This window comes from Astyanax mexicanus, chromosome 20 (assembly GCF_023375975.1).
Source record: "Astyanax mexicanus isolate ESR-SI-001 chromosome 20, AstMex3_surface, whole genome shotgun sequence".
Lineage (NCBI taxonomy): Eukaryota > Metazoa > Chordata > Actinopteri > Characiformes > Acestrorhamphidae > Astyanax > Astyanax mexicanus.
Genome location: NC_064427.1, coordinates 24,528,093 through 24,553,103, shown reverse-complemented (window position 1 = coordinate 24,553,103; position 25,011 = coordinate 24,528,093). Strand labels below are relative to the sequence as shown.

At 40.7% G+C, this 25,011-nt stretch overlaps 1 protein-coding gene across 2 annotated transcripts in view; it reads right to left on the bottom strand.

Annotated features, from left to right (window-relative positions):
• cntfr (ciliary neurotrophic factor receptor) overlaps positions 1-25,011 on the bottom strand; it is a 331,119-nt gene that overhangs the window by 4,953 nt on the left and 301,155 nt on the right. For both annotated transcript variants that reach the window (XM_007260812.4, XM_049468527.1), the window contains 2 exons: positions 10,820-11,009; positions 3,408-3,531 (listed from right to left, as the gene is read on the bottom strand). In XM_007260812.4, coding sequence (XP_007260874.3) covers positions 3,408-3,531; positions 10,820-11,009 — 314 coding nt within the window. The remainder of the gene's footprint in view (positions 1-3,407; positions 3,532-10,819; positions 11,010-25,011) is intronic.

The following is a 25,011-nucleotide window of genomic DNA, read 5'->3' as shown; positions in this document are numbered from 1 at the left end:
ATAACTGCTACATGGCAAAGGTCCAAATACATTAAAATTTGGGCAAAAACAAAGTTTGTAGATTTGCCCCAAGACCAATCAGATCCCAGCGGGAATTCCTTAATCCCTTGGGTTGTAGGTTTGCTTTTGTTTTGCTATCTTTATCGGACAACCGAGAAACTTTTAAATATCCGATACACTGGCGAAGTGCTAAAAACCTTTTTTAGACTTTTATCTGGCACAGGGCAAAGGTCCAAATATTTCAAAAGGAAAATATTCAAATTTGTTCAAAAAACATGTTTGTAGGTATGTTCCAAGGCCTTTCAGATCTCAGCAGAAATGCCATAATTTGTAGTCAAAGACTAGAATAGTTGGTTTGCACACCAGATACCAGGTACCAAAGCATGCTTAATTTGTTTTGCTCTCTTTATTGGACAACCAAGCAACTTTTAAAGAACTGATACAATGGCATAATCGTTAAAACTACTTTTTTAGCCTTTCAACTGCCAGGTCCAAGGCATAGGTCCACATTTCTCAGCAGGAATACCTTAAAGTTTGGTCAAAGAGCAAGCTTGTAAGTATGTCTCTGCTAGACCTAATGACCCGTGCACCAACACGTACCACTTTCACAGCCCGACACTTCCACAAAGGCCCCAGCAGGAGTTACCTTGGCACAGGGTGGGATGGAAACTAACAGATCCACATCAGACCGCATCAGAATTCTATCCGACCAGCTCTTTCGCTTTCAGTCTGTGAGGGAGCAGTAATCCAGGATTTTAACCCAGACCTTCCCTAGGGCCATTACTGACCAGCCAATTAAATCTCCCTCTTGCAGGTCAGTTGCAAAGCCTGGCGCTGAGGTATCTTTGCATGCGTGTCGTCTCTCCTGAGGGAAGACACTGTCGGCGATGCAACAGCACTTTGGATTGGCTCTGAGCCACTTTGAAGTGCACCCCAGAACTAAGGGCTGTCTCGGTCGATCAAGCCAGTGGTGTGTGATGCCATGTTTGCTTCCCTTATTGTTTTCTGTAGATATGCACACTCCACATGTGCTAGCTTTAATTAGCGCTCGGCTCATTATGCCATGGTGCTGGGTTTGTAGGGAACAGGCACGCTGCCCACTTAATGAATCTTGCGCTCGTTTCTTGGCTTCCACCGCTGTCCAGCTGCTATTGGGGATCGATCAGGTTTACAGGTCTGGAGGTTTGTGGGAGGTTTAGCCTCTTGTCCCTGTGAATCTGAGGCTTGGGGACTTGTAAAATCCTAATGAGGACTTGTAAAAGTGTCTGGAGACTCTGATTACCTTTTCCTATGATCTTGACTGTGCTTGGCTTTGCTTCTGGATGGGAGATGGTTCTACATAAAATACGCCTTGAAGGGTAAAGATAATGAAGGTGATCTATTTTGGTCCTGAAAGAGACCTTTGAGTCTAGCAGAGGTCATCCAGGTCATTCCAGACCACAGTTTGTGAACAAATCAGCTTGCTTTTTTTAGAAGGAAAATCCTGACAAAACTGTGCTGAATTCGACTGTGGTGGTCCAAAGTCTGGAACTGATGACCCTGATTGTGGAACAATGAAAGAGGAGGCCAGAATTGGTAAACTGGTACCTTAGCATGTTCTCCTCCACCAGTCTTACACACTGCTTTTGGATAACTTTATGCCAATCCACTCCTGGTGCAAAAAAGACTAGGGTTGTAGGTTTGCCCCACCAAGTACCAGGTACCAAAACACGAGAATATTCAATTAAGCTTGTGTAGTATTGGTGCCATTCAGTGGGAAAACCACCATTTGATTGAAAGTGTCTCGGGACTCTGATTACTTCGATCTTGGCTGTGCTTCTGGATGGGATATAATTCTAGATAAAACACGTCTTGAAGGGTAAAGATAATGGAGGTGAACTATTTTGGTCCTGAAAGGGACCTTTGAGTCTAGACCACAGTTTGTGAACAAATCAGCTTGTTTTTGAGTGGAAAAATCGTGATAAAACTGTGCTAAATTTGACTGTGGTGGTCCAAAGTCTGGAATTGATGACCCTGATTGCGGAACAATGAAAGAAGAGGCCACAATTGGCATCTCGTATCTGGTTCTGGCCCTTTTTTTTGAGTACCTGCTTGCTCATGGTCTCAAACAAGCAGAGTAGGGCATCTCTAGTATGTGACGTGTAATTCTTGCAGAATGCTGATTGGCCAAAAATAATTGGTAAAATAATTTACAAAACTGTTTGTAAAATCTCAAATATCATAATGTAATTGAAGATGTTCCTTCAACTGTTAGTCAATGAAAGAATCCATTGAGACAATGCTAAAATGTCTCCAGCAACATTTTAGGGTGAGTTGTGCAAAATAAAGCAGGTATCAGGTAACAAACATAAGTAGAACCATCTGTTCCAGACTCTGGATGACCAGAGTTGACCATAGTTTCCAGACTTTCCTGCTCAAACAGTTACATACTGTAGTTACTGTTTTTGAGCAGGGAAATCATAAAGAAACTTTGCTCGACCCTGGTCATCCTCTGAAACTCATGACCCTTGTGAAACAGGATGCATGAAGGTTTCTAGGTCACCAGTTCTCAACTCAGTCCTTGGAGATCCCCAGCTTGTGCTTCACATTTTGCTTCCGGCACCTCTATACAAGAGGGTTGGTGCTTAATGGCTTGGTTCAGGTGTGTTAGAAACTGAAGACCTTCTGGTTGCCCCCAAGGACTTGCTCAAGAACATGGTCAAGAATTTGCTCAAGGACTTGCTTGAGAATGCTGCACCATTGTTACCTTCTCTGGGTTGCATCAGTAATTCATGTATATGTACGAAAGTTGAGCTACAGCTCTGAAAAAAAATAAGAGACCAATTCAGTTTCTGAATCAGTTTCTCTGATTTTGCTATTTATAGGTATATGTTTAAGTAAAATGGACATTGCGGTTTTATTCTATAAACTACAGACAACATTTCTTCCAAATTCCAAATAAAAATATTGTCATTTAGAGCATGTATTTGCAGAAAATGAGAAACGGCTGAAATAACAAAAAAGATGCAGAGCTTTCAGACCTCAAATAATGCAAAGAAAACAAGTTCATATCTATAAAGTTTTAGGAGTTCAGAAATCAATATTTGGTGGAATAACCCTGGTGGTTTTTATTCACAGTTTTCATGCATTTTGGCCTGTTTTCCTCCACCAGTCTTTCACACTGCTTTTGGATAACTTTATGCCATTTCTGGTGCAAAAATTCAAGCAGTTCAGTTTGGTTTGATGGCTTGTGATCATCCATCTTCCTCTTGATTATATTCCAGAGGTTTTCAATTTGGTAAAATCAAAGAAACTCATCATTTTTAAGTGATCTCTTATTTTTTTCCAGAGCTGTATGTAAAAAAAAAAGTGAGACCCAGATTGAGTAATGCAGTTCTCGGAAAAGTCAAGTCAAGTCACATACGTACCACATGATGGACATCAGGGTGCACACCAGGAGGATATGGTATGAGCAGATAAGGGTGGAGCATCCACCTGTGGGGTTGCCAACCCTTGGCTTGAATGAGGGCGGGGCAGAGGAGGGGGTGGTCTCTGTCGAGAGGAAACGAAAAGAAGTGTTAACATTTCCTTTGCAGCTCCTACAGCGGACACAAACAGGCTTTGGAGAGTTTAAACACACTGCTGCTAATTAAAGTGTATATTAAATGCAAATACGCAATTAAAGAGAAAAACAAACAGACTCCATGTGGATAATTGATGTCAATAAAACTGTGAAACTGTGGTCGGTCTTGTAATGAACAAAACAAAACAAAAAATAAATAAATAAAAAACAAAAAACAGAGAGAAATCCTACAAATTTGCTGCACCACACCACATCAGCTTTCCAGCTGGGAGATAATGTGGGGCAGCAATATGAAAATAGCAATAAAACAAAATGGAAAATATTCATGGAGGTTATTTCCACTGCCTTCTCCCGCATGTGACCAGAGTAGCAAACTGCTGTATCAGGAAAACTCATCTACTATCAGTGGCAAACACTGTCCCTTCTGACTGCCATTCATCTGCAATATGGACACAGCGATGAGGAAACACTGCGGAAAGTTTTTCTACAGATACAAAACTATGGGTTATGTAGGTGAGGCCCAAATTAAAATAAACCAATGCCAAAATGCCAAAAAAAGTGTCTTTCCTTCACAAATCTTAGTTATGTTAATAATGCAAAAGAGAGCATGCAAAAAGTTCTGTGGTGTGATATAATACGAATGTAATAGTATCAATAAATCAGTATCACTTGAAATGTTTATGCTTGCCTTTTGCATTATTTTAAATATATAATTGATTAATATAACATTCACAGTTAAAAATATTATAGTAAATACGGTTTTGTAATGAAAAAAAGAACCATTTCTTAGATATTTTTATAAAAGGCTTTACCAAGGTTTGTTGGTAAACTTTGGGGAGTTATTTAGTCTTAGCCAAGAACCAGGAAGTACCTCAGATATTTGGTTGTGATGTGAATGTTTGAATCTCTTATCAGTTGTTCATATTTTCTGTCAAACAATTATCTTGTCCATTTGTCATAGACACAATGACTGAAATTCATTATTAAAATCAGGATTGTTTTAGGGTTTTTCTATTTTGCTGTAAAGTAAAAGTCTGAGAACGTCTTTATGTCATGAGAACACACGAGAAAAGGTCATAAAATGATAGGAAAAGAAAAACTTGTCTGGCGAACATTAGCAATTCTGGAAAATGTAGGCGATGAATTACAGAATTCCTAAAATCTGGATTCAAAACCTGGATTTGTTGCTAAAGATGATGTGATTTCAGCCCATAGAAACCCAGGTTTATTCTGCACGACACTACTGCAAACAAAAGTGACAAGAGCTGATTGATGGACGGTCTAGACAGCAGGAAATTTGTTAAAATTACTATCCTGCTTTTCTCTGTCCAATGATGAGTCCCTTTTACTGTCTGTCAACTGGAAAAAAAAATATTTGGGGAGATGTTCTTCGGGCAGCAGAGGCATATCTAGTAGTCAGTGATTTCTCGCCAAGAGGTACACTACCCAAAAAAGGTAGGGCAACAGTGGAAACACTACTTTTACACCCCGTCTTGAATCAAGACACATAGTGATAAGGAAACACCATGATAACATTTTTCGCAATAACAAAATTACAAAATTACAGATTCCAATGAAATCATGAAATCATACCGAAGCTAAATGCAAAGGCAATTCTGGAAGATACAGAGAGGGAGCATGTATTCAAATGCCATTCGTAATGATGACTGCGCCGCTTATGTGGTTAAGCTTGTTTACGTTGCGCCGCCGCAACACGGATTAATCACTGCAGGTGCGGATAGGAATTTGTTTTTCCTTTTAATTAATGTCACTTGTTTATTGTGTTATTTGCGCGGGTGTGGCGATGTGTGTAATGACTCGGGGGAGGGGGATAACATTTCCTTAGATCAAATGCGAGGGCCTCCCGCACACTGCCGCAAAGTCAAGTTCCTCATTAACCAAATTAAAATGTGCACAAACACAAACAGCGTTGCGCCGCGAAACAGCAGAGCGCAGCGCAATGAAGCCCGGGAGAGAACAGCTGCGGTGCTCAGAGAGGGAGGGCTTCGTCCAGGGGCCTTAGCGAACCGACGGCAACCGAAAGCCAGCCGTTCCGCTGACTTTCCGATCCCCTCCCGCTTTCCAAGTATAGCCTGAATTAAATATGCCGTCTGCTTGGAGAGGGAGAAATCCAATACCGTCTAGTGGATCAGAACGAGCCGGCTAGTAGCCACCAGATATTACTTCTAATAACAGTCATCAAGTCGGCAATGCTATTTATAACAAGTGTGTCGCCACGTCGCCAAGGCTTTCATGTCGTAGAGATTTCGCTCACCTGCTGTAGAAGGATCTACGACAATTGGCACAAGCTTGGGTACAAATGCGTACAAATTCCCAATGACATTTTCATGAATTCGACCATTAAACTGGCCTGATGACACAAGACCTACTCTGGATTGGACGCCTACTCTACATGCACCATTTATTCCTCTTTAAGTCCTCTTGAAAGACACCTAGAAGTAGACCAAAGCCCTAGAAGTAATCATTCAGCCAAGCTCCTAAACCCCAACATAACCAAACAGCAGTTCACAGGTCACACTACTGTTTATCTTAATAGAATCTTAAAGATTATGGCTGTGAAAATTAAGGGCCTCCCATTTAAGAAGCTCCACATATTGCATGCCTCTCATATCCGAGTATCAATTCCATGCATACCACAAATACTGATATTAATAGCTCAAAAGGATGTTCTCGGCGAGGTTCGAACTTGACACAGTGCACAGACTAGGGTACAGTTTATGATGCACAGCAGATCAGATCACCTATGGTGGCGAGAAGGTTCGGATGAGAACAGTTAGAACAGTTAGAAGCTGCATTTAGCAGCATTTTGATGTATGATACACTCATTGATAAGAAAAATAACTTTAATAAGTGCACTGTTACAGGTATTGAACAATTTAAACTGAAACACCTGGTTTAAGACCACAATAATTTATTGTGGTGACGGACAGTTCTGGTGGAAACAGGAGAGTTGAGGTGCACATTGAATTCTGCCGTGATTTGGGAGCCGTGGTTTTATGTTTTTTGGAGACAATCCGGGTTACCACCCGGACGTCCCTTTTAGAGGGCTTTCTCTTTCATCCACAGTTAATCCTGTTGGATGTGGTTTGTTATTCTTGGTGGTATGCTGACATTACCCTGGATACCGTGGCTCTTGATACATCACAAAGACTTGCTGTCTTGGTCACAGACAACAATTTGTCCTCTTTTGAACTCTTGTATGTCACCCATAATGTGCACCTCGACTCCTGTTTCCACCAGAACTGTCCATCGAGACAATAAATTATTGTGGTCTAAAACCAGTTTCATTGTCCAACCCCTGTACCTGCCTGAGACAAAATGGCGAGCAAAACAAATACAGTAAAAAAATACAGTATTTACCATTTATAAATGCAATAAAAGCTTCACAAGTACTGTAGAAAACATCACACTTTCCCTGATTTGCATTAACATAAACCACAATCAGCATTCCCAGTGTTCACAATGGAGGGAGCATACCCAAAGGCTATTAGCCTTGGGTGAAAATAAGTAGAATAACTTGCAGTTATCTCTGGAGATAACAAAAAAAAAAGTCCCTCCTTTTTATCTCTTTTCTTTCCATACTTAAACTAGCTGAAATTATATGAAAAGCACAGATTCAAATCAATACATTTTTAATCAATACATTCGTCTCATTTCTTTCTTGACTTTAAAATGACACAAAGTCAGAAGTGCTCACTCGAAAGTTAAAGTCAATACAGAATGTACTGTGAATGTACATGTAATAATGCACCCAGAATGATGCAAAACGTAGCAGTTATTTCTCAGGCCGGTTTGTTCTTTTTGGGATATTATTACAGTTGGGGTTGGGTATGGAAGCGTTGTGGTGAGTGGTAGGTGGAAAGTTTATGGGCCCTATCTTATACTCCGCACAAGGCGTGTCGTGATGCTCTTTGCTATCTTACACCCCATCAACAGTCTATTTTTATGACTTGTGCCTGCGCCATTAAAACAGCGTTGGAGTTTAGTAATATATCTACACTGAAGGGCATGGTGGTATGGAAGTGAGGTGTGTGCAGGTAAATATCTGGTGTTTTTCTATCTTAACGACAGAAAACACAGGTGCGCCACTGACTGATTTAAACCCTGACATAAAAAATAACATTGCTGTTCCTGTAAATTATTGGCTGGTGCAACTTTCGCAGCCTGAACAGTATCCTATGCTGAGACACGCAAAGTGCCGTGCTGTTAAGATACCAACAGGCCAAATTTTACACCTGTTACTCCCAAAACACACATGATTAAATTAGTTTTATGATATAATGTAGTTCATGCCTTTTGTGCTTTTCAAGCTGCACAAGGCATGTTTTTTGAGACTTCACGATACCAAAGACAAATTGACACACACTAAATACATCTGCGCAATTTGCAATTGACATTTCACATATAGATGGCTATAATAGGGTGCTATATCTCCACTTTGGACTGGGAAAGCCAAGGGCTCCACAGTCAAGAGTTGTAAGATGTCACCAGGGAAAATAGAGTTTGGGGGACTCCCTGCTAGAACTGCTAGAGCTGCTATCTCTGCGACCCAGGTTGGATGGATGGATGGATGGATAAATGGATGCATGGGTCTCCACCAGATTGCAACACTTCCCTGTTTTGTTAAGTTACCAAATTTATGACAAATTGATCATTAATGAACTTGCTAGGATGCCAGATTCAGCAACCTATGAGTGTACAGGATCTACAGGCCCAGTTGCAAAACATCCATGGGTAAATGTGCTGCATGTTACCATAGGGAATGGTATGACTCCTTTTCCCAACTGTATCACGTGTTAAATAGAGGCAGCAAACAGGTACAAGGGTCTCTTTATAATTGTATAATTGTAATATGTGTTTCTCTAATAAACCCAATAAAATGTGTTCTGATATTGTAATCAACTACAAACAATATATAATCATTACATTATATCCCTACATTCATAGCTCATAGCAACATGCTTGCTTTTGTCAGTGAGTGTATATTGTATTTTACTGTAATGACTGTGTTATTCCCTATGGAATTATGCAAATATGAGCTTCTCAGGGTTAAAAATCAACTAATAATGTTTTCCCAAGTATGTTTAGCCCTTTCAGATGTCTTCTTCATCTTTATCCACGAGGGCCAACTGGATTACCATCTTCCCAACTCAAAAGTTCCATGTTCTTACTTCTTGCTTTTCGATTTTCAGGACACTAGAGACTGATCCCCTGTTTAAATAAATCCTAAAAGCTTTAAGGAAAAGCCCATTCGAGATTTAGAGAAGAACACAGAGCATCTGTTTCCAGCAGGTGAATGTTCTCGCTCCAGATCCACCCACTGCAATTCTTTGGACGAGAAATTCTCAGCTGAGGACCGTCAGCCTCAGAGAACATGAAGTTTTGATGTGTATTGACGCCGCTGTCCAGCAGGAGGCAGTCTGAGTTTGCAATGCAAAGCTCTTCAGCTGGTCTGGACTGGTGCGTCTCATTCTTTGATGAAGAAGGAGGAAGAAGAAGGGATGGACTGGATGGTAAAGGGCGGGTAGAGACCCCATTAGAGTAAATAGAAGAGTGGAGGTTTGGGCGGGACTATCTTTGTGTAGGGCTGCAGTGATTGGTGGACAGATTTGATGACATTAATTGCAGGACAAAAAAAATTAAATGTTAGGAAACGTTGAGCTGCCATCTAAAATATATATATTTTGGCGTATAGTATTTAGATCCAAGTCTGTGTCCAGATTGATTTTTCTGATAGTCTGAACAGGCAGAAACAACTAATAAATCTGAATTTTGTCTTCTGATATATTGATTTGTACAGATGTGTCTCATACTGGATGTTCTGGATGCTCAAATGTCTCATGTCACACATTTATGGTTTTAAAAGTTAAGGCATTTTAAATAATTAATCCATATTGTAATGTCCATATTTATATAGCAGTTCATAATATTGTATTTTTTAAAGGACTAAAGACAATTAATAATAATAATAATAATAATAATAATAATAATAATGAGGCAATTAATAATAAAAACACCTAAAAAGTCCTATATTGTCTCCATATTTAGTTGAGGTAACACTTAAGCTGTCCAAATTGTCATGGTAAAACATAAAGGTAATAAAAATTATTTTACACAATAAAAATGTATTTAAAGAACAGTCCCCAAGAATAAATTCCATATGTGCCAGTCTAGGTTAACCATGTTTTCATCAAATCATATCAATGGCATTTTTGGGTTAAAACTGTCCATCCTGACATTGTCTACCCTGTTTTGTGCATGACAGTTTTCACTAAAATTGTCCACCCTGTCTCATGCAGCTTGTCATAACAGGAGGGAAGCATGCATAACAGGGCATACAGTAAAAGTGTACATTAAAAATGACTAAGCTTAGAAAATATAATCAAATGATAAATTTTGCTAAAATTTTATGTCCTGATGCTGTCAGTCTGCCTGCTCAAGATTCTGAACTGATCTCTAAAGACTCAACTTCCCAGCAGGCACTCACACTTTCTCAGACTCAGACTTTCCTGACTCTACTAATCACATGATGCTACGGCGTTCTCGCTCTCCGACTTACTAATTGGCTCCACCCGTCCTCCCTAGTAAATAAACTCCTCTGTTTTCTCAGTTTAGTGCTGAGTATGGAATCTAGCATGTGTGCATGATAGGACATAAAAAGTGTAAATATAATGTTCAAAAAGTAATAATATTAATTGCACTGAATATTTTTCATATTGTCTCCAAACCTAGCGGAGGTAAAGCTTAAGCTGTCCACCCAGTCACTGTAAAAATATAATTTAAATAAAATACTTTTTATTGCATCTTTGAAACAGAGTACAGTTGCCATTAATAACTCATAATATTTGCAATATTAGGTCAAGCTCGTTTTTCGTTAAAATGCCAGTTTTGACTAAAATTTTCCACCCTGTTACCTTTCGTCATGTAGTGCAGTTTGCCATGACAGAGTGCAAATAAAAAGTGATTAAGCAGGGGAAAAATGATTTCTATGTAGCTTTTTATAAAAAAAGTATTTTAAAATGATAAAAAAAATTAAAAAGTAATTTCTTTGACAGTTATGAAGACCATATTCTGATAATGACCTGTGTGCAAAACCCCCATCTACATCTATATGGCTAGTAGTCACAGCCGTAAATAATGACAGTGCCCTGATGGGTCACTTAAATAGTCAATTATTTCAGTTCAGGCTAATAGATTCATTGATTATACCAAACAAATCCATAATTACAGTCCTACCTATTAGCACGTCTGCTTCAGTGGTGGAGGTGATGGGCTTGGGCTCCTCTGTCCAGGGGGTAGCATGCACGGCCACGCTCCAGTCGCTCCATGTACCGATCTCCATGTCCTTGGCAGCCAGCTGGATGATGTACTCCTTCCCCACATAAGCGTCTGTTATGGTGTGGGAGGTGCTGTCCGAAAGCTCCACCTGTCAATCATGAGGGATGGAGTCAGTCATGGCTTTATGTAAGAGTTAAACAGCATGTAACGAAGACCTGCTTCCATTAGGAAATTATAGGTGATACTGTATGCACCTTAATATAGACAATAAATGAAATGCATGAATGAGCGAAGCCATGATTAAGTAAGTGAGGGCATAAATGAAGAAACTACTAAAAAAAAAGCATTGAGTTGCAATATATTTAATCCTAACCCAGATATTGTATAACCAGGTTCCTGCCAATACACAAAACTACTGGTTACATGGTGAGGGGAATAGGTTGGAAAAAGCCCTGCTTCGATGTGGAGATCTGTGCAAGCGCAGTAGCTAAAACAAACTTGTTTTTGAGAATTATTGAGCCAAACACCACAAACTATTCATCAAGATTTTTTTAAAACAGATTTTATCAGTGAAAAATGTAATGTAAAATTATTAATGATGTCAAGTAACGTAAATTATTATGCCTGTGGATATTGCAATAAATATTGCATAAACTGTAAATTACTTTAAATATCAGCAATATTGGCAATATTAAAATTTTTTTTACCATATTGTTCAGCCCTAAACCAAAGCCTAAGCAACCTAAATAAAGTCTGAGAATTAAAATATGTTGGGGTGCCCAAATCTGTGCATTGTGACCCTATACATAAAATACATTAAAATACAAAAATAATGTCCAAAAGTTTGCAGACATCCTTTTCTTCTAAAGAATGCATTCAGCTACATTGCATTGCATGCATTGCTGCATGACACACTTATGGTACAAATGCACACACTTATATACAGCTTGTCTAGTCCTGTATAGAGTACTGTATAGTATATATAAAGTATTTTACCCCGGCTGCTGAGTATACTGTAGAAATCTTCCCGAATCATCCCGAAGCTAAAACCCTGGTCATCAACTATAATATGGGAATCAGCCAGAGCAACTTGAAGCAAAACACCCCGGTTGCTGAGTATAATACCGTAACTTGCCTGAGACGCATGTGCCAACACTCCAGTTGCCAAGTATAACAAGGAAATCAGCATGGAAATCAAGTTGAATATGCCAACATCCCATTTGAGGAGTATAATATGGAAATCCTTTCCTCCTGTTACCTTCTTTCTGGTTGCCAAGTACAAACCACATTTGCCCTTAACCCTCCTGTTATGTTCAAATTTACTAACACCTTTAATGTTTGGGGTCAATTTGACCAAAATGTGTACAGAACACAAAAAACATACCATCACATTTTTTTTACGTTTACCCAGTTGGCCCCATTAAATTAGGAAAAGTCACCAAAAAATGATATTAACTGCTTATTTAAAGGCATTAAACATTGAATGGGGTCAAATTGACCCCAAACATAACTTTAGGAGGGTTAACTTCGCATAACTAATACCAAGCCTCAAAGCTTAGCTTGATTCTTTATCTTATGAAGAATCTTATGTTTTAAAAGCCTTGATTTTGGAAAAAGCAATTAATGAGCAGGTGTCCTCGCCTTTTTTTCCAAATTTGTTCTTTGAAGACAGCGTTGGAAATCAAACTAACCCTCTCGCCACACACATCCAATCATATTCACCCATTGTTTACCCATTTCTATCAGCGTTTGCATTCCATTGTCAGTGTTTCTTGAACCAATAAATGCTTCATGCCCGAATGAACGGCGTGTGCAAACAGTGCCGCTATAGCCGAGCAGTTGGCGGAAATAATTGGTACCGCAGAGCCAGATGCCAGCGCAGCTTCCAAAGGGTTGGGGCGCTGTACCTGCCCAGATAAGAGGCAGGTGGGCCGGCGTTTGCCGTAGTTTGAGCGAAGGTGCACGCCTGTGCGGCACCTGAGCTGCAGAGCGACGGCAACAAAAGAGCGAGAGCGGCCCTCTGTTTTCGATGAGAAAGCATGATAGCATTGTCAGAGTGGCGTGCCGGGGTGGGCGCACAGGAAAACAGCCCGACGGTATCATTTAGACCTCACATTTCCATTTTAATTGAACATTTTTCTTTCATAATTGGAAGAGACTGTTGCTCATTTCCCCAGTGCTTCCTTAAAAACCCACTGAACAATGGCCAAATCCTCTTCATTTAGATTAAGCCGTGTTCACAACTCTCTCCCCCTCTTTCTCTTCTCCTTTCTTCTTTCTTTCTCTTCTCTCTCTCTTCTTAGCAATCTGGCGTCCAAGTGTGTGGGCCGCCGAGTGCCATTTCACTTAATAATGCAACCAAAGTCCATCTGCGAGCCCATTTCGCAGCGGGGCACCGCGCTAAGGCCGTAATGCCATCAAACTGAAAGCGTATGTCGTCGCCCTCCCCTTGACATTTAAGCCCTTTATTCGCCGGGTCGCTATAAAACTATAAGCAGATGCTGAACTTTGCCAGCCTCTTTGCCAGCATGAATGTTGGCACTGTGAGCACAGTAAGCCCAGTAAGGCTGCAGAAGCGAAGCAGGAGGCCGATAGAAGGCCAGAGCTTTAGTCCTGGTTCTGGTTCTGTCATGGTTCAGGAACAGGTCTAGTCCCTGTAGAAAAGTACTGCCAATTGAAAGGTTATAAGCAACATTTTGAAAAGGTTCCAAGATTTAGAAGTTAACCTGTAATGTTATAGCTACTGTATAATGTTCTAGGAACTTTCTGAATACATGTAACACAATAATTAATTCAAAGTTGCATTACAACGCTCTTAGAATGTTTCTCACATAATGTTCCCAGATAGATGACACAACAACACAAGTGACACTGCAGCAACATTACCAGAACAGTTAAAAACTAGGGCTGTCAATGTTAAAGCCCTAACATGCACGGTTCATTACTTTTTCTTTTTTTTTTTTTAACGCAAGATAACTACAGCACCGAGTTTGACTCCAACTTTGGCCGTAATCTGCCTCGCTCAACGTGTGTATTTTTTTCTAGCTGAATGACTGAAATGCTCTAATTTGGTTTCCAGTTGTAGATGGAGCCAGTCTCGGTTCAGAATTCCCGCTCCGACCCGGATATAGAGCTTTGTTTGTTTCTCTCTCTCCGTCTCTATCTCTGTTTGTCTCTCTCTTTCTTTCTCTCTTTTTCCATCTCTTTTTGTTTGTTTCTCTCTCTGTTGGTCTCTCTCTCTCTCTCTTTCTGTCTCTCTCTTCGTCTTTTTCCCAGTCTCTTTCTGTTTGTCTCTCTCTGTCTCTCTCTCTCTCTCTCTCTCTCTCTCTCTCCCTGTTTCTTTTTTTCCGTCTCTGTTTGTCTCTCTCTGTCTCTCTCTTCGTCTCTCTCTCTCACTCTCTCCCTGTTTCTTTTTTTCCGTCTTTGCGTTTGTCTCTCTTTCTCTCCGTCTTTCTCTGTCTCTCTCTGTTTCTTTCTCTCTGTCTCTCTCTCTCCGTCTCTCTTTTCACCTCTCTCACCCCTTATCTCTCTTTTTCCGTCTCTCTCTCTCTTTGTTTCTCTCTCTCTCTCTCTCCCTCTCTCTCTCTGTTTGTCTTGTTTTGTACAATACCAAACACGTTCTCAGATTTTCATACTCAACATATTAAGTTCTAATGCAGAAATTCATACAACCAAGCTGAGAATTTACAATTAAGGAAATAAAAAAGTGTCCACTATCCAATTTATTGTGCATTCTTTATTCCAAGCCCCCATGTTGAATTTATTTCCCCTTAAAAATACAGTATATACTAGGATTTTATGTAACAGCATTGATATAAGTATAATTGCATTTTAAATTTCTTAGATTTATTATTTTATTTCAATATACATTATAAAACGTGCATCTTAAGAAGAACAAATGCGGTTAATGGCAGTTAATCACATAATTTTTTCGTGGTTAATCTGATTCATTTTTTTAATCGATTGACACCACTTTTAAAACGTTACACAACAACCTTCTAAGGACAATCCAGAAAACTGGAAATCCAGAAGACAGATTAAACCTTTTAAGAACTTTAGTTCTTTAACAGTAACTAAAATTAGTTCTTAAATAGTAACATTTAGAAAATGTCCTACTAAGCAAGAACTGCTAGCTAGAAGGGTAGAAAGCCCCCTCTTTAGCATTAAGAATTTTCTAGAATGATGGTGCTCCATCCACTGCTTTTGGGATGTGTTGACTTCACTAACACTTATGTCTGCAATCAAATCTCCCCTCTCTCCATCTATTTGAAAGCCCACCACCAATACCATTTTGCAGCAAGGGCACCATGCTATGGCTGCAATGCCATCAAATAAGAAGTATATGCCCTCAGTCTCAGTTTGAATGTTGGCAGTTTAAAGCAGGTAGCAGAAGCAGAGCAGTAGAGGGAGCACAACGCCAGTCCAGAGCTTTAGTTGGGTTCTGGTTCTGGTTCTGGTTGTGGAGCTGCTGCGGATGTTCCTCCTCCACGCTCCATTCCCCTGCCTTAGCCACAAACCATCGGCCAATTACCAGAACCTGATGAGGGCCCTGAGCAGCCAGCAAGAGCAAAACAGGAGCTAAGGGGGAGTTTTAAGCTCAACCATGGCAACCCGGATATTGACATGCAATCCACACATACAAGCCCCCCGCCTGAGCTGACATATCCACATGCACTGCACACATACACACACAGACAACATGCACCCTGCCTGCATTCATATGTCAGCATGCCGTGCACACATACATCCAGACATAAACACCATGCAAACACACAGACTCGTGCACTCGTGCACTGGAAAATAAATACATAAACACACGTGCACTATATATTCAGCATCAAAAAATAGCAGAGCAGAATGTGCGGCTTTTGTAGAGCGAGACTCATGAAGACGACCAATGAACTGGTTTGTTGTCATCACAGGTCACATGTCTACAAGGCCTGAAGTCCTAGGGCCCTATCTTACAGCCTGTGCAAGGCATGTTGCAATGCTCATTGCCACCTTACACCCCATATACTGCTCTAAAAAAAAATAAGAGACGAGTGATGAGTTACTTTGGTTTAACCAAATTGAAAACCTCTGGAATGTAATCAAGAGGAAGATGGATGGTTACAAGCCATCAAACCAAACTGAACTGCTTGAATTTTTGCACCAGAAGTGTCATAACGTTATCCAAAAGCAGTGTGTAAGACTGGTGGAGGAGAACATGCAAAGATACATGAAAATTGTGATTAAAAACAGGGTTATTCCAACAAATATTGATTTCTAAACTCTTAGAACTTTATGAACATGAACTTGTTTTCTTTGCATCATTTGAAAGCTGTTATTTAAGTAATTTCTCATTTCCTGCAAATAAATGCTCTAAATGATCATATAGTCAACTCAAATATTTAACTATAAATAGCAATATCAGAGAAGCTGATTCAGAAATGAAAGTGCTTTCTTAATTTTTTTCCAGAGCTGTACCTACGCCGATGGGAGTGGTTGGAGGGAAGTGAGTTTAGTTCAGGCCAATTTGAGGCATATTGCTATATTGGCAGCGCAATACACAGGTACGCCACTGACTGATTTGAACCTAGGCAACAGTCAACCGTCAGACGTTAATTGCTATCTTGGCAACATAGGTGCGCTGCACGATTAAAGCTCAGTGATATTCATACTGTACTGTATGTGTGATCAGTCCACTCATAGTGCAATGTGTGTGTGTGTGTGTGTGTATGTATTTGTCAAAGAAATACATTCCTATCCACACATTCACCCTCTGTCTGTCTCTCAGACCATAATCACAGCGCTGGTACTGAGGTCAGTAGACACTGGGAAACCTCAGTCAGGGTCGAGTCGGACGGTCTGCAGGATGGCGTGTGGTCAGTGTGTGAGGATGTGGGCACAGCGAGGCTGGAATACAGCTGGATAAGATCAATACACAGGCAGGAAATGACTGGGTATGATTATGTAAATAATGACAGTGTCCATCTCTGTTTTAGCTCTGGGTTCTTCTGACCATCATGCACACATACATGTTTCTCCAACATGACAACTCATCTTCACTCAGTACTCAGTAAGGATGATGTTTTATTGGGAGACAGGAACAGAGAGAGATAGTTTGACATCATACAAAATGTGGGAGAAAGAAAAAAGGTTTGAAAAAGTGACTGAGATAGAGGAAGAGAGATAGAAACAAGAGAAAGAATAAGAGAGATAGAGTCAGAGAGTGGTTTACAAAAGAAAATCAGAAAAAGAAGAGAGATGGTGTAGACTATGTGATAGAGTAATTGAAAAAAGGACTGGAGAATTATTTTAAAAAAGTGATTGAATAAAAACACTTGATTAAGGATGAGTGTGTGACATATTAAGTATGTATTAAGTAAAGAAAGAAAGATCGAAAAGTAGGACATACAGAGAGATACAGAGGAAGCAGATTAGGTATGAAAGAGTGATGGAAAAAGGGAAATTGAAAGAGGAGGAGAAGGAAAAGAGAGATTGTCTGGGAAGTGGTTAACTGGAAAACGAGTAATTGAAAAAAAAAAGTTGGTAGCAAAAGACAGACTGGCAAAGAGTGCAACTGAAAAAGGAGAAGAGAGAAAGACTTGAATGAGTGAGAGAGTGATTGAAATGATGCCATTGAAAAAGAAGGTGAGATAAAAGCAAGAGAAGCTAGATAAGAGAGCAATTGATTCATAGATGACTTGAATTATGTAGGGTTAGAAAGTGATTCAAAGGAAAAAAATGAAAAAAGAAGAAGAGGGGTAGAAAAAGAAGCTAGATGAGAGGGTGAGATTAAAAAAAGTCATTAAAACATTCAGGTTAAGAAAGTAATAAAAAGAAAGAAAGGGAGCTAAAAAGAGAGTGTGTAGGAGTCATTGAAAAAGAGTAATTAAACAAAGAGTAATTGAAAAAGTTGTGGGGAAGAGAGGATACATATTGGGTAAAAGTATGCTTGAAAAAAGAAAATTGAAAGGGGATAAGAGAGAAAGAAGAGAGACTAGGTAAGGGGGGGGGTGTTTTAAATGGGCAATTAAATCATTCAGGGATAGAAAGTTAAAATAGGAGAGAATTGAAAAAGTAAAAAGAGGCAGGTTAAGTAAAAGAGAGATTGAAAAGTGCATTTGAAAAAGACTATGTAATATAACAATATGAGTATGGTTGAAAAAAAGGCAATTGAACGTAGATAGGAGAAAAAGCTAAAAGAGTGACTGAAAATGAGTAATTGAATCATTTAGGGTTACACAGGAAAGTGAGAAAACATACTGGGTAAGAGTAGGTTGAAAAAAGGAAAGAGACTAGGTTAGAGAGCGATTTAAAAGAGATAACTGAACAAAGAGAGAAAAGAGCAAAGAGAGAGATGGGATACAACCTGGGTGAGCAAGTAATTGACTAAAGTGAAATTGAAAGAGAGACACAAATAGAAAGAGAGATAGAGAGATGAAGAGAAAGTGTATGTAAGAGTGTGAGAGAGGATGAGACAGATATTCAGACAGAAAGACATCCATCCAGGACCAGGGCTATTTATATAGGCATATCATTACAGTCTGTGCTCGCTTTGACCCTTTAGCTAACAGCCACGCCCACCTTGCCTGCACCCAAACAGCCAAACGGACGGAGTGGAGCCTCTGAACCTTCAGACAAACAGTTCAGTGCAGTTTAAATCAAACGGACTGAAAAGGCTGGCAGACCAATCTCAAACTGGCATCATGAACAGTAGCACTGGATCAGATGATACCAGCAACCTGGTACCCAATACTTCTATGAATATGAGTGGCAGTGCAAGCCCAGGCTGTCGGATGCCCATGCACAAACACGGACGGCTCAGCAGTCACCCCTGGCTAGTTTCCACAGCAAGAACCACCTTCCCTGTGTTGTCGCATCTCGAACTCAGCTGCGCTCACCCCCGCCGGGAGGCAAGGCATGACCCTGTGCCAACATGAGAGGGCACTGTGCCTCGGCGAGGCTCCCAGTGAGCGAAGCCCGGGCTCGTTTGTGATAGTGAGAGAGAGAGAGAGAGAGAGAGAGAGAGAGAGAGAGAGAGAGACAGTTTGACATCATACAAAATGTGGGGAAAAGACTGATTGAAAAGAGCAATTGAAAAAAAAGTAGCAGAGAGTAAAAGAACAGACTGGATAAGAGAGAGATTGAAAATGGAGAAAAAATAGAAAATGAAAAATTAAGTGAGAACAGGATTGAAAAAGTGACTGAAAAAGGAAGAAAAAAGAAAAAGAGAGACAGAAACAAGAGAAAGAGTGAGGTTTAAAAAAGAAAATCAGCAAAAGAAGAGAGACAGTGTAGACTATTTGATTGTAGACTAGAGTGATTGAAAAGGGATTGGAGAATTATTGAAAAAAGTGATTTAATAAAAGGATGAGTCTGTCATAGAAAGAGGGAACATACTGGGTAACAGAAAGAAAGACAGAAAAGGAGGACATACAGAGAGATACAGAGAGAAAAAGATTTGGTAAGAGAGAGTGATAGAAAAGGAGGAATTGCAAGAGGAGGAGAACAAAATAGAGATTGGCTGGGAAGTGGTTGAAAATGAGTAATTGAAAAAAAAGTGTAGTGGAAAGCGAAAGGCAGTCTGGGAATGTGCAATTTTAAAAAGGAAAACGGAGAAAGGATGAGTGTGAAAGTGATTGAAATGGGGAAATTGAACAAGCTAGATAAGAGAGCAGTTGAATCACTGAATAATTCAATAATTCAGGGTTAGAAATTGATGAAAAAAGGAGAGAACTGAAAAAGAAGGGGGGAGACTAGGTCAGGGGATGTGATTGGAAAAAAATAACTAAAAAAGAGTAGTTGAAAAAGAGTAGTTGAAAAAGAGTAGTTGAAAAAAGGTGAGGGGACCCTGTGCCAACATGAGAGGGCACTGTGCCTCGGCGAGGCTCCCAGCGAGCGAAGCCCAGGCTCGCCGGCTCGTTCCGCGGCCGTGTTTGTGATAGCGATGTGAATAATGTATAAGACACGCTACATTAGCTGAAAGCCTCGGCTCCTCACGTATGCAGTTCTATGTAGTGAGTGGTCTCGGCTCACGCATGCTTGTTGCTCGGCCCGGCCTTTTTTTTCCCTCCAACTGGCTGCGCCGCGAGGGCGATTCTCTAGGATAAGTGCTCATTTCATGAAGCACCTGATGCACTGTGGAAGGCCGCCATTGGCTGCTTCTCAATGGCAACAATGAGATGAATGGATGGACCTGCATTCCTGGGAAGAAGTAACCTTGCAACAAAATAACGAAATAACAAAATAACAAAATAGCGGTCAATGACTACCCAGCTGAAAAATCCACTTCAAGGTTTTGGATGGTCTAAGCTGGCCTTTGATGGCCAAGGTTGTTGCAAAACTGCTCATCCAGGCAGAAACATACTCTATGCTAGCAATATTGGTGGTTAGAAAGGAGAAGAAGAAGGCAGCCATGTTTAATATACTTTTCCTAGATGCTGGGGTTTGCAGGGATCACCTTGCCTTGCCTTGCTCAAGGCTAGTTAACGGTTAGTTATCAATGAACCAGTGAAACCCAGCTCTTGACCAGTTTGCTGAACATTGCATTTAATTTGGGTCATGATGTTCCAAGCATGAACAGGATTTTAGTCATCAAGCTTAACCATGCTGGTCATCAAGCTTGGTCATGCTGGTCAACTAATGAGATCATATCAGTCATGCTTGGACAAACAACCAACTGTAACGAAAACATTCCCTGTGGCCAACAAGCTTATAACAAGTCCATGCTGTTTTTTTTTATAGGCATTCATGTTGGCCAGTCACCAATAGATGTGACCTCTGGATTTGGTGCAGATCAGCATTTTAGAGCAGGTTTCTTCTTGCCGCTTCTGTTCTTGAATACTACAAGGAATCTTGTGCGGTGGAAGATGCCATTAACCATCTCCTTGACCATCTTCTATTAATCCGTTCCACCTGTTCCGTTCCATTAAGGCTATCCATATGTGCTCTTTCTGTTTCCTTAGGTCTTTAAAATGCTTCCAAAATTCTTCCCCAACTTCTTCTCTAGTTGGTTCATCTCAGATTATGCATGTTGTTTGCCTGAGGATGCTTTTACATCTACCTTGGTTGGTCTGGACCTTCAGGTACGAACGATGTCTTAGACCATGGTTCAGATCACAGGATCAAAAACTGGACCAAGCCAAGGAGATCAAGATTGAATCCTAATTATCTGAACTGTAGTTTGGTTTGTCAGGTTGTCTTTGGATGGTTCAGCCTTTTAGACCAATTACACAAAATTTAGGCATGCTATCATCACCCATTAAATAACACCTGGAAAGACAACTCACCAAATTAACAACATGCCAATGTTCAACTTTGCAAGTTGGCTTTTACAAGCCAAGTACAAGTAAAAAACAGAAAGAGATGCCAAAAACACAAACCTTGGTTTTGTACTGATTCTTAAAGTGCAACTTGGGTAGTAAAAATGCCTTCAAGCAAATCCATGGAAATGAAATGACACACAAAGCAAGGTTGCACAATAAAAAACACTTAAGCAAGATGTGCCTTGACTTTTATCGATTAGTCGCACCTCTTTCAGATTTGCCAGTCTTTAAAATATTACTCTGCTCGGTTCTTCTCGTGTGGTGCTCTCCCTGGTTCCCTGAATTGATTGGTCAGTACATACAGATTAGTCCATGTGGACAGTTCCAGAGACATACACCTCCTTTGACTATCAGTCACTTTGAGTTTTGGAGGGTTGCCATCAATAAAATTCGTCCATCTACCTCTTCATCTTTGCCCAAGCTGCTGATGACCCTGGCTAACTGTACCCTCGCATCGATCCACTTCTCAGCTCGAGCAGGGCAGGCTTGACTCTTCCCTGACCCCAATCACTCCATTTCAGCAGGTGCTGAAGGGGGAGAGCTTTCTTTAAAGGAAGGTGTCCCAGTCTGAGAGTTAGTACACGGCTCAATCTGTAACTCAAGCACTACATAGAGTATATGGTTGTGGTAATTAATGGGGCTTTGATTAATGTTGTTGATAAATGTAAGAACTGTCCACCACAAGAACCATAATAGCTAACAAAAGTGGAGGGAAAAACCTTTGGTGGTGAATTGGAAACAATCAGTTAACTGAAAATTGGAAGGCAATGTGACATTTTAGAGTTTAAGTAAAGCCTGAAAGCGGGTGCAAATGGATGGTAATAATCATGACCGTCAGTGTCTGGCTTGGATTGCCCATGCGAACAGACAAGCAAGTGACAAGCAACTTTGGCAGAAAGGAGGAACTGTCCTGCAATTGTACTGCAAGAACCAATAGTGCAATAGCCAACTGGAGCCAAGAGGAGTGAAAAACTACATACCAGTTGGTGCTAATGATTGTGACTGGGGGTGTCAAATCTGGCAGAAAACATATCAAGATTTAATGTCTGTATGGGTACCTATCTACCAATAGGTGCATCATAAGGTTGATGAGTTAAACAATTTTGAAGTGGTGTTCAAGCATCATTGGGGATTTGGATGGTACATTTTTTGGATGGTACAACAGGTTGGACTACATTTTGCATTATCATGGCAAAAACCCTTTAAAAACCCTAAATTTGACCTGATTCCAGCAGATCACTGAGCAGTCGCTTTCCTGATACATCAAATAAATATCAAACAAGCAACACAAAGCCAGACAGTTTAGCAGATTCTGAAGCTGTAGATTCTGAAGCCAAGAATTTGTATTAGCCTGGATGAATTTAGGTAATACGTATCAAGGAGAAGCATCTTCGCTGCCAGAGAATGCGACGCATCTCAAAAACCTAACAAGGACAGATGGAGGAAAGAAGATCGAAATAATTCCACACGATACCGTAAACAGAACTCTGTTCAAATCCCTTCATTCAGTCCGTAAAGTTTGGATTTAGCAGTTTGCGAAGGCAGAGTTCTGTCAATGAGAACGAAGAGAAAGAAAAGAAACAGCAAGCTTGTCTCGTTGCCCGCTGACAAAATGTAAAGAAGCAGAGCAGAACAGAACGAGACAAAAAAAGAAGGCAGCCAGTGCCCACGGTTAAGACGAGCTTCACAATGGAGCGGCTAATGCAGGCAGGGTGTTAAGGCCAATTCGGTCTAATCCCTAAGCAAACACACGCTCTTCCCTGGAGGACCTGGTCCACTGTTCTGAATGTGCCCAACTTGGGCCATTCTCTCGCTTACATCACTGGCTCACTGTGTGCCTCTGCTTCCATTCAGCAAGGCGGAGAGTGCTCATAAAATATGCACAATAGCTGAATAGCGTCTCGATAAATAAATAATTCAAACTGTGATCGGGTAGACGGAGAAAACGAGCGTCTAAATAGAAGCATGCTTTCATTTAATAGCTTCTAATGCTGGTTTACTTTGTGTCCCGCACTGGTGATTTTTGTGCAGCAATGGTCTTCATTATAGCCTCTGTCTAATCATACTTTTAATGCTTCTCTTCTTTTATCTAACTGTTGTCTAGTTTAAGTTGAGTTTTTGTGACAAACTTATAATAAAGTGGCAAACAAAATAGTCTGCTTTGGTCTTGGTGAAGATGACCAGCAAAACTGTGTTGTATGGAGCCACTGTGCTCAATGCCGATGTGCTCATGTCACAGATGGCCTGGTGTCATGATGTGGGTGCAATTTGGTTTAATGCTACATCACCTTTGGTCTTCATTACAGGCATTTTGACAGTCCAACATGATCTTAATAAGGTCCTGCAACCAGTGGCCCAACCACACTCCGGTGCACTTATCTATTCCAGCAAGACAAGTCCCATCCACATGCTGCTGCCGTCTTTAAATCTTGCATTGCAAATGTGTGGGAAGCTACTCTATTCTACTCTACTGGTTTCTTAGTAGAATTAAAGACAATGAAACCACAGCATCCAAAAATACTAACTATACAGTCACTAGTCTGTACAATCATCCTGTGAAGCGACATTAAATATTACTTTTGATCTTCATTACAGGCACTTTGACAGTCCAACATTATCTTAATAAGTTCCTGCAACCAGTGGCCCAACCACACTTCAGTTCACTTTTCTTTTCCAGCAGGACAATTCTCGTCCACATGCTTGGTTAGCTACACTGTAAGACCTAACCCTGACTAAAAACCCGTTGGATTATGTAATACAGTAAGTAGAATGGAAGATATTGCAACCACAGCAACCAAACTTACTAACTATACAGTCATTGGTCATTACAGGCACTTTGACGGCACAATGTTACCCTAATAAGGTCTTGCAACCAGTGGCTCTACCTCTACTCTTGCTCTGATTCTGGTTCACTGATTTACATTTCTGGCTTTGTTTCTAAATAGAACGAATAGGAATGGAACCACAGCATCCATACTACACAACTACAGTATACAGTCATTGGCTTGGACCATCATCCTGTGCAGTAGTTGAAAAGAGACCACCTACAATTACTTGTGATACCTGTGATAACGCTTGATGCCACGTTTCTTTGTTTTTCTAACCTCCTGCATTACAAAATCAGTTCTGTTAACTGCGTAAAAAATGCCTTCGGCTTTCCAGGATCCTTTAGAACTGAAAACTACAGAAGCGCACCTTCCACCTCCCGTTCATTGTGCAGCGTCAATGGGGGCATTACGAATTCATCACGTTCCTCTAAAGTGCAGGAGAGGGCTCGGAGCGTGCACACGGCTCTGTGATCAGCATCTCATTGTGCATTATCCACAGGCTGTATTTTAATCTGTATATCTGAGACGGCCTCTGCGAGGAAAAAAAAAAAGGGCTTAGGCTATACAGTGAGGGGGAGGTGAGTGTCGGGGGGAGGTGAGTGTTGGGGTGCGGCGGTAGTGAGGCAAAAAAGGGGAGATTTCTACATTCTTCCGAGATTACATAAGGGAAAGGCCAGTAACCCCCTCTCCCATCACTATCCTGTCCAATTTAACTCTAACACCCTGTCCTGACTCCAGGCTTTTGGTATGGAAATTGAGGCTTTGAGGGATCCGAATTCTTTTATCTGGGCCTGAAATTCTTGGGCTCCTTCCTCGCCGTTGTGTATCCAGGGCCAGCTCAAGCCGAGCCTCGCTAGAAGCTACAAGCCTCAATACACTGAGCGTTCGACGTTAGCAGGTTCCGTGGGACATATTTCGGCTTTTACATCCTTGACTGGGCAAGCACAGTGCGCCCGGCGACGGGCAAACACAGGCTGCGGAAACTGGAAAACTGGAAGGCTTTAATGGTTTT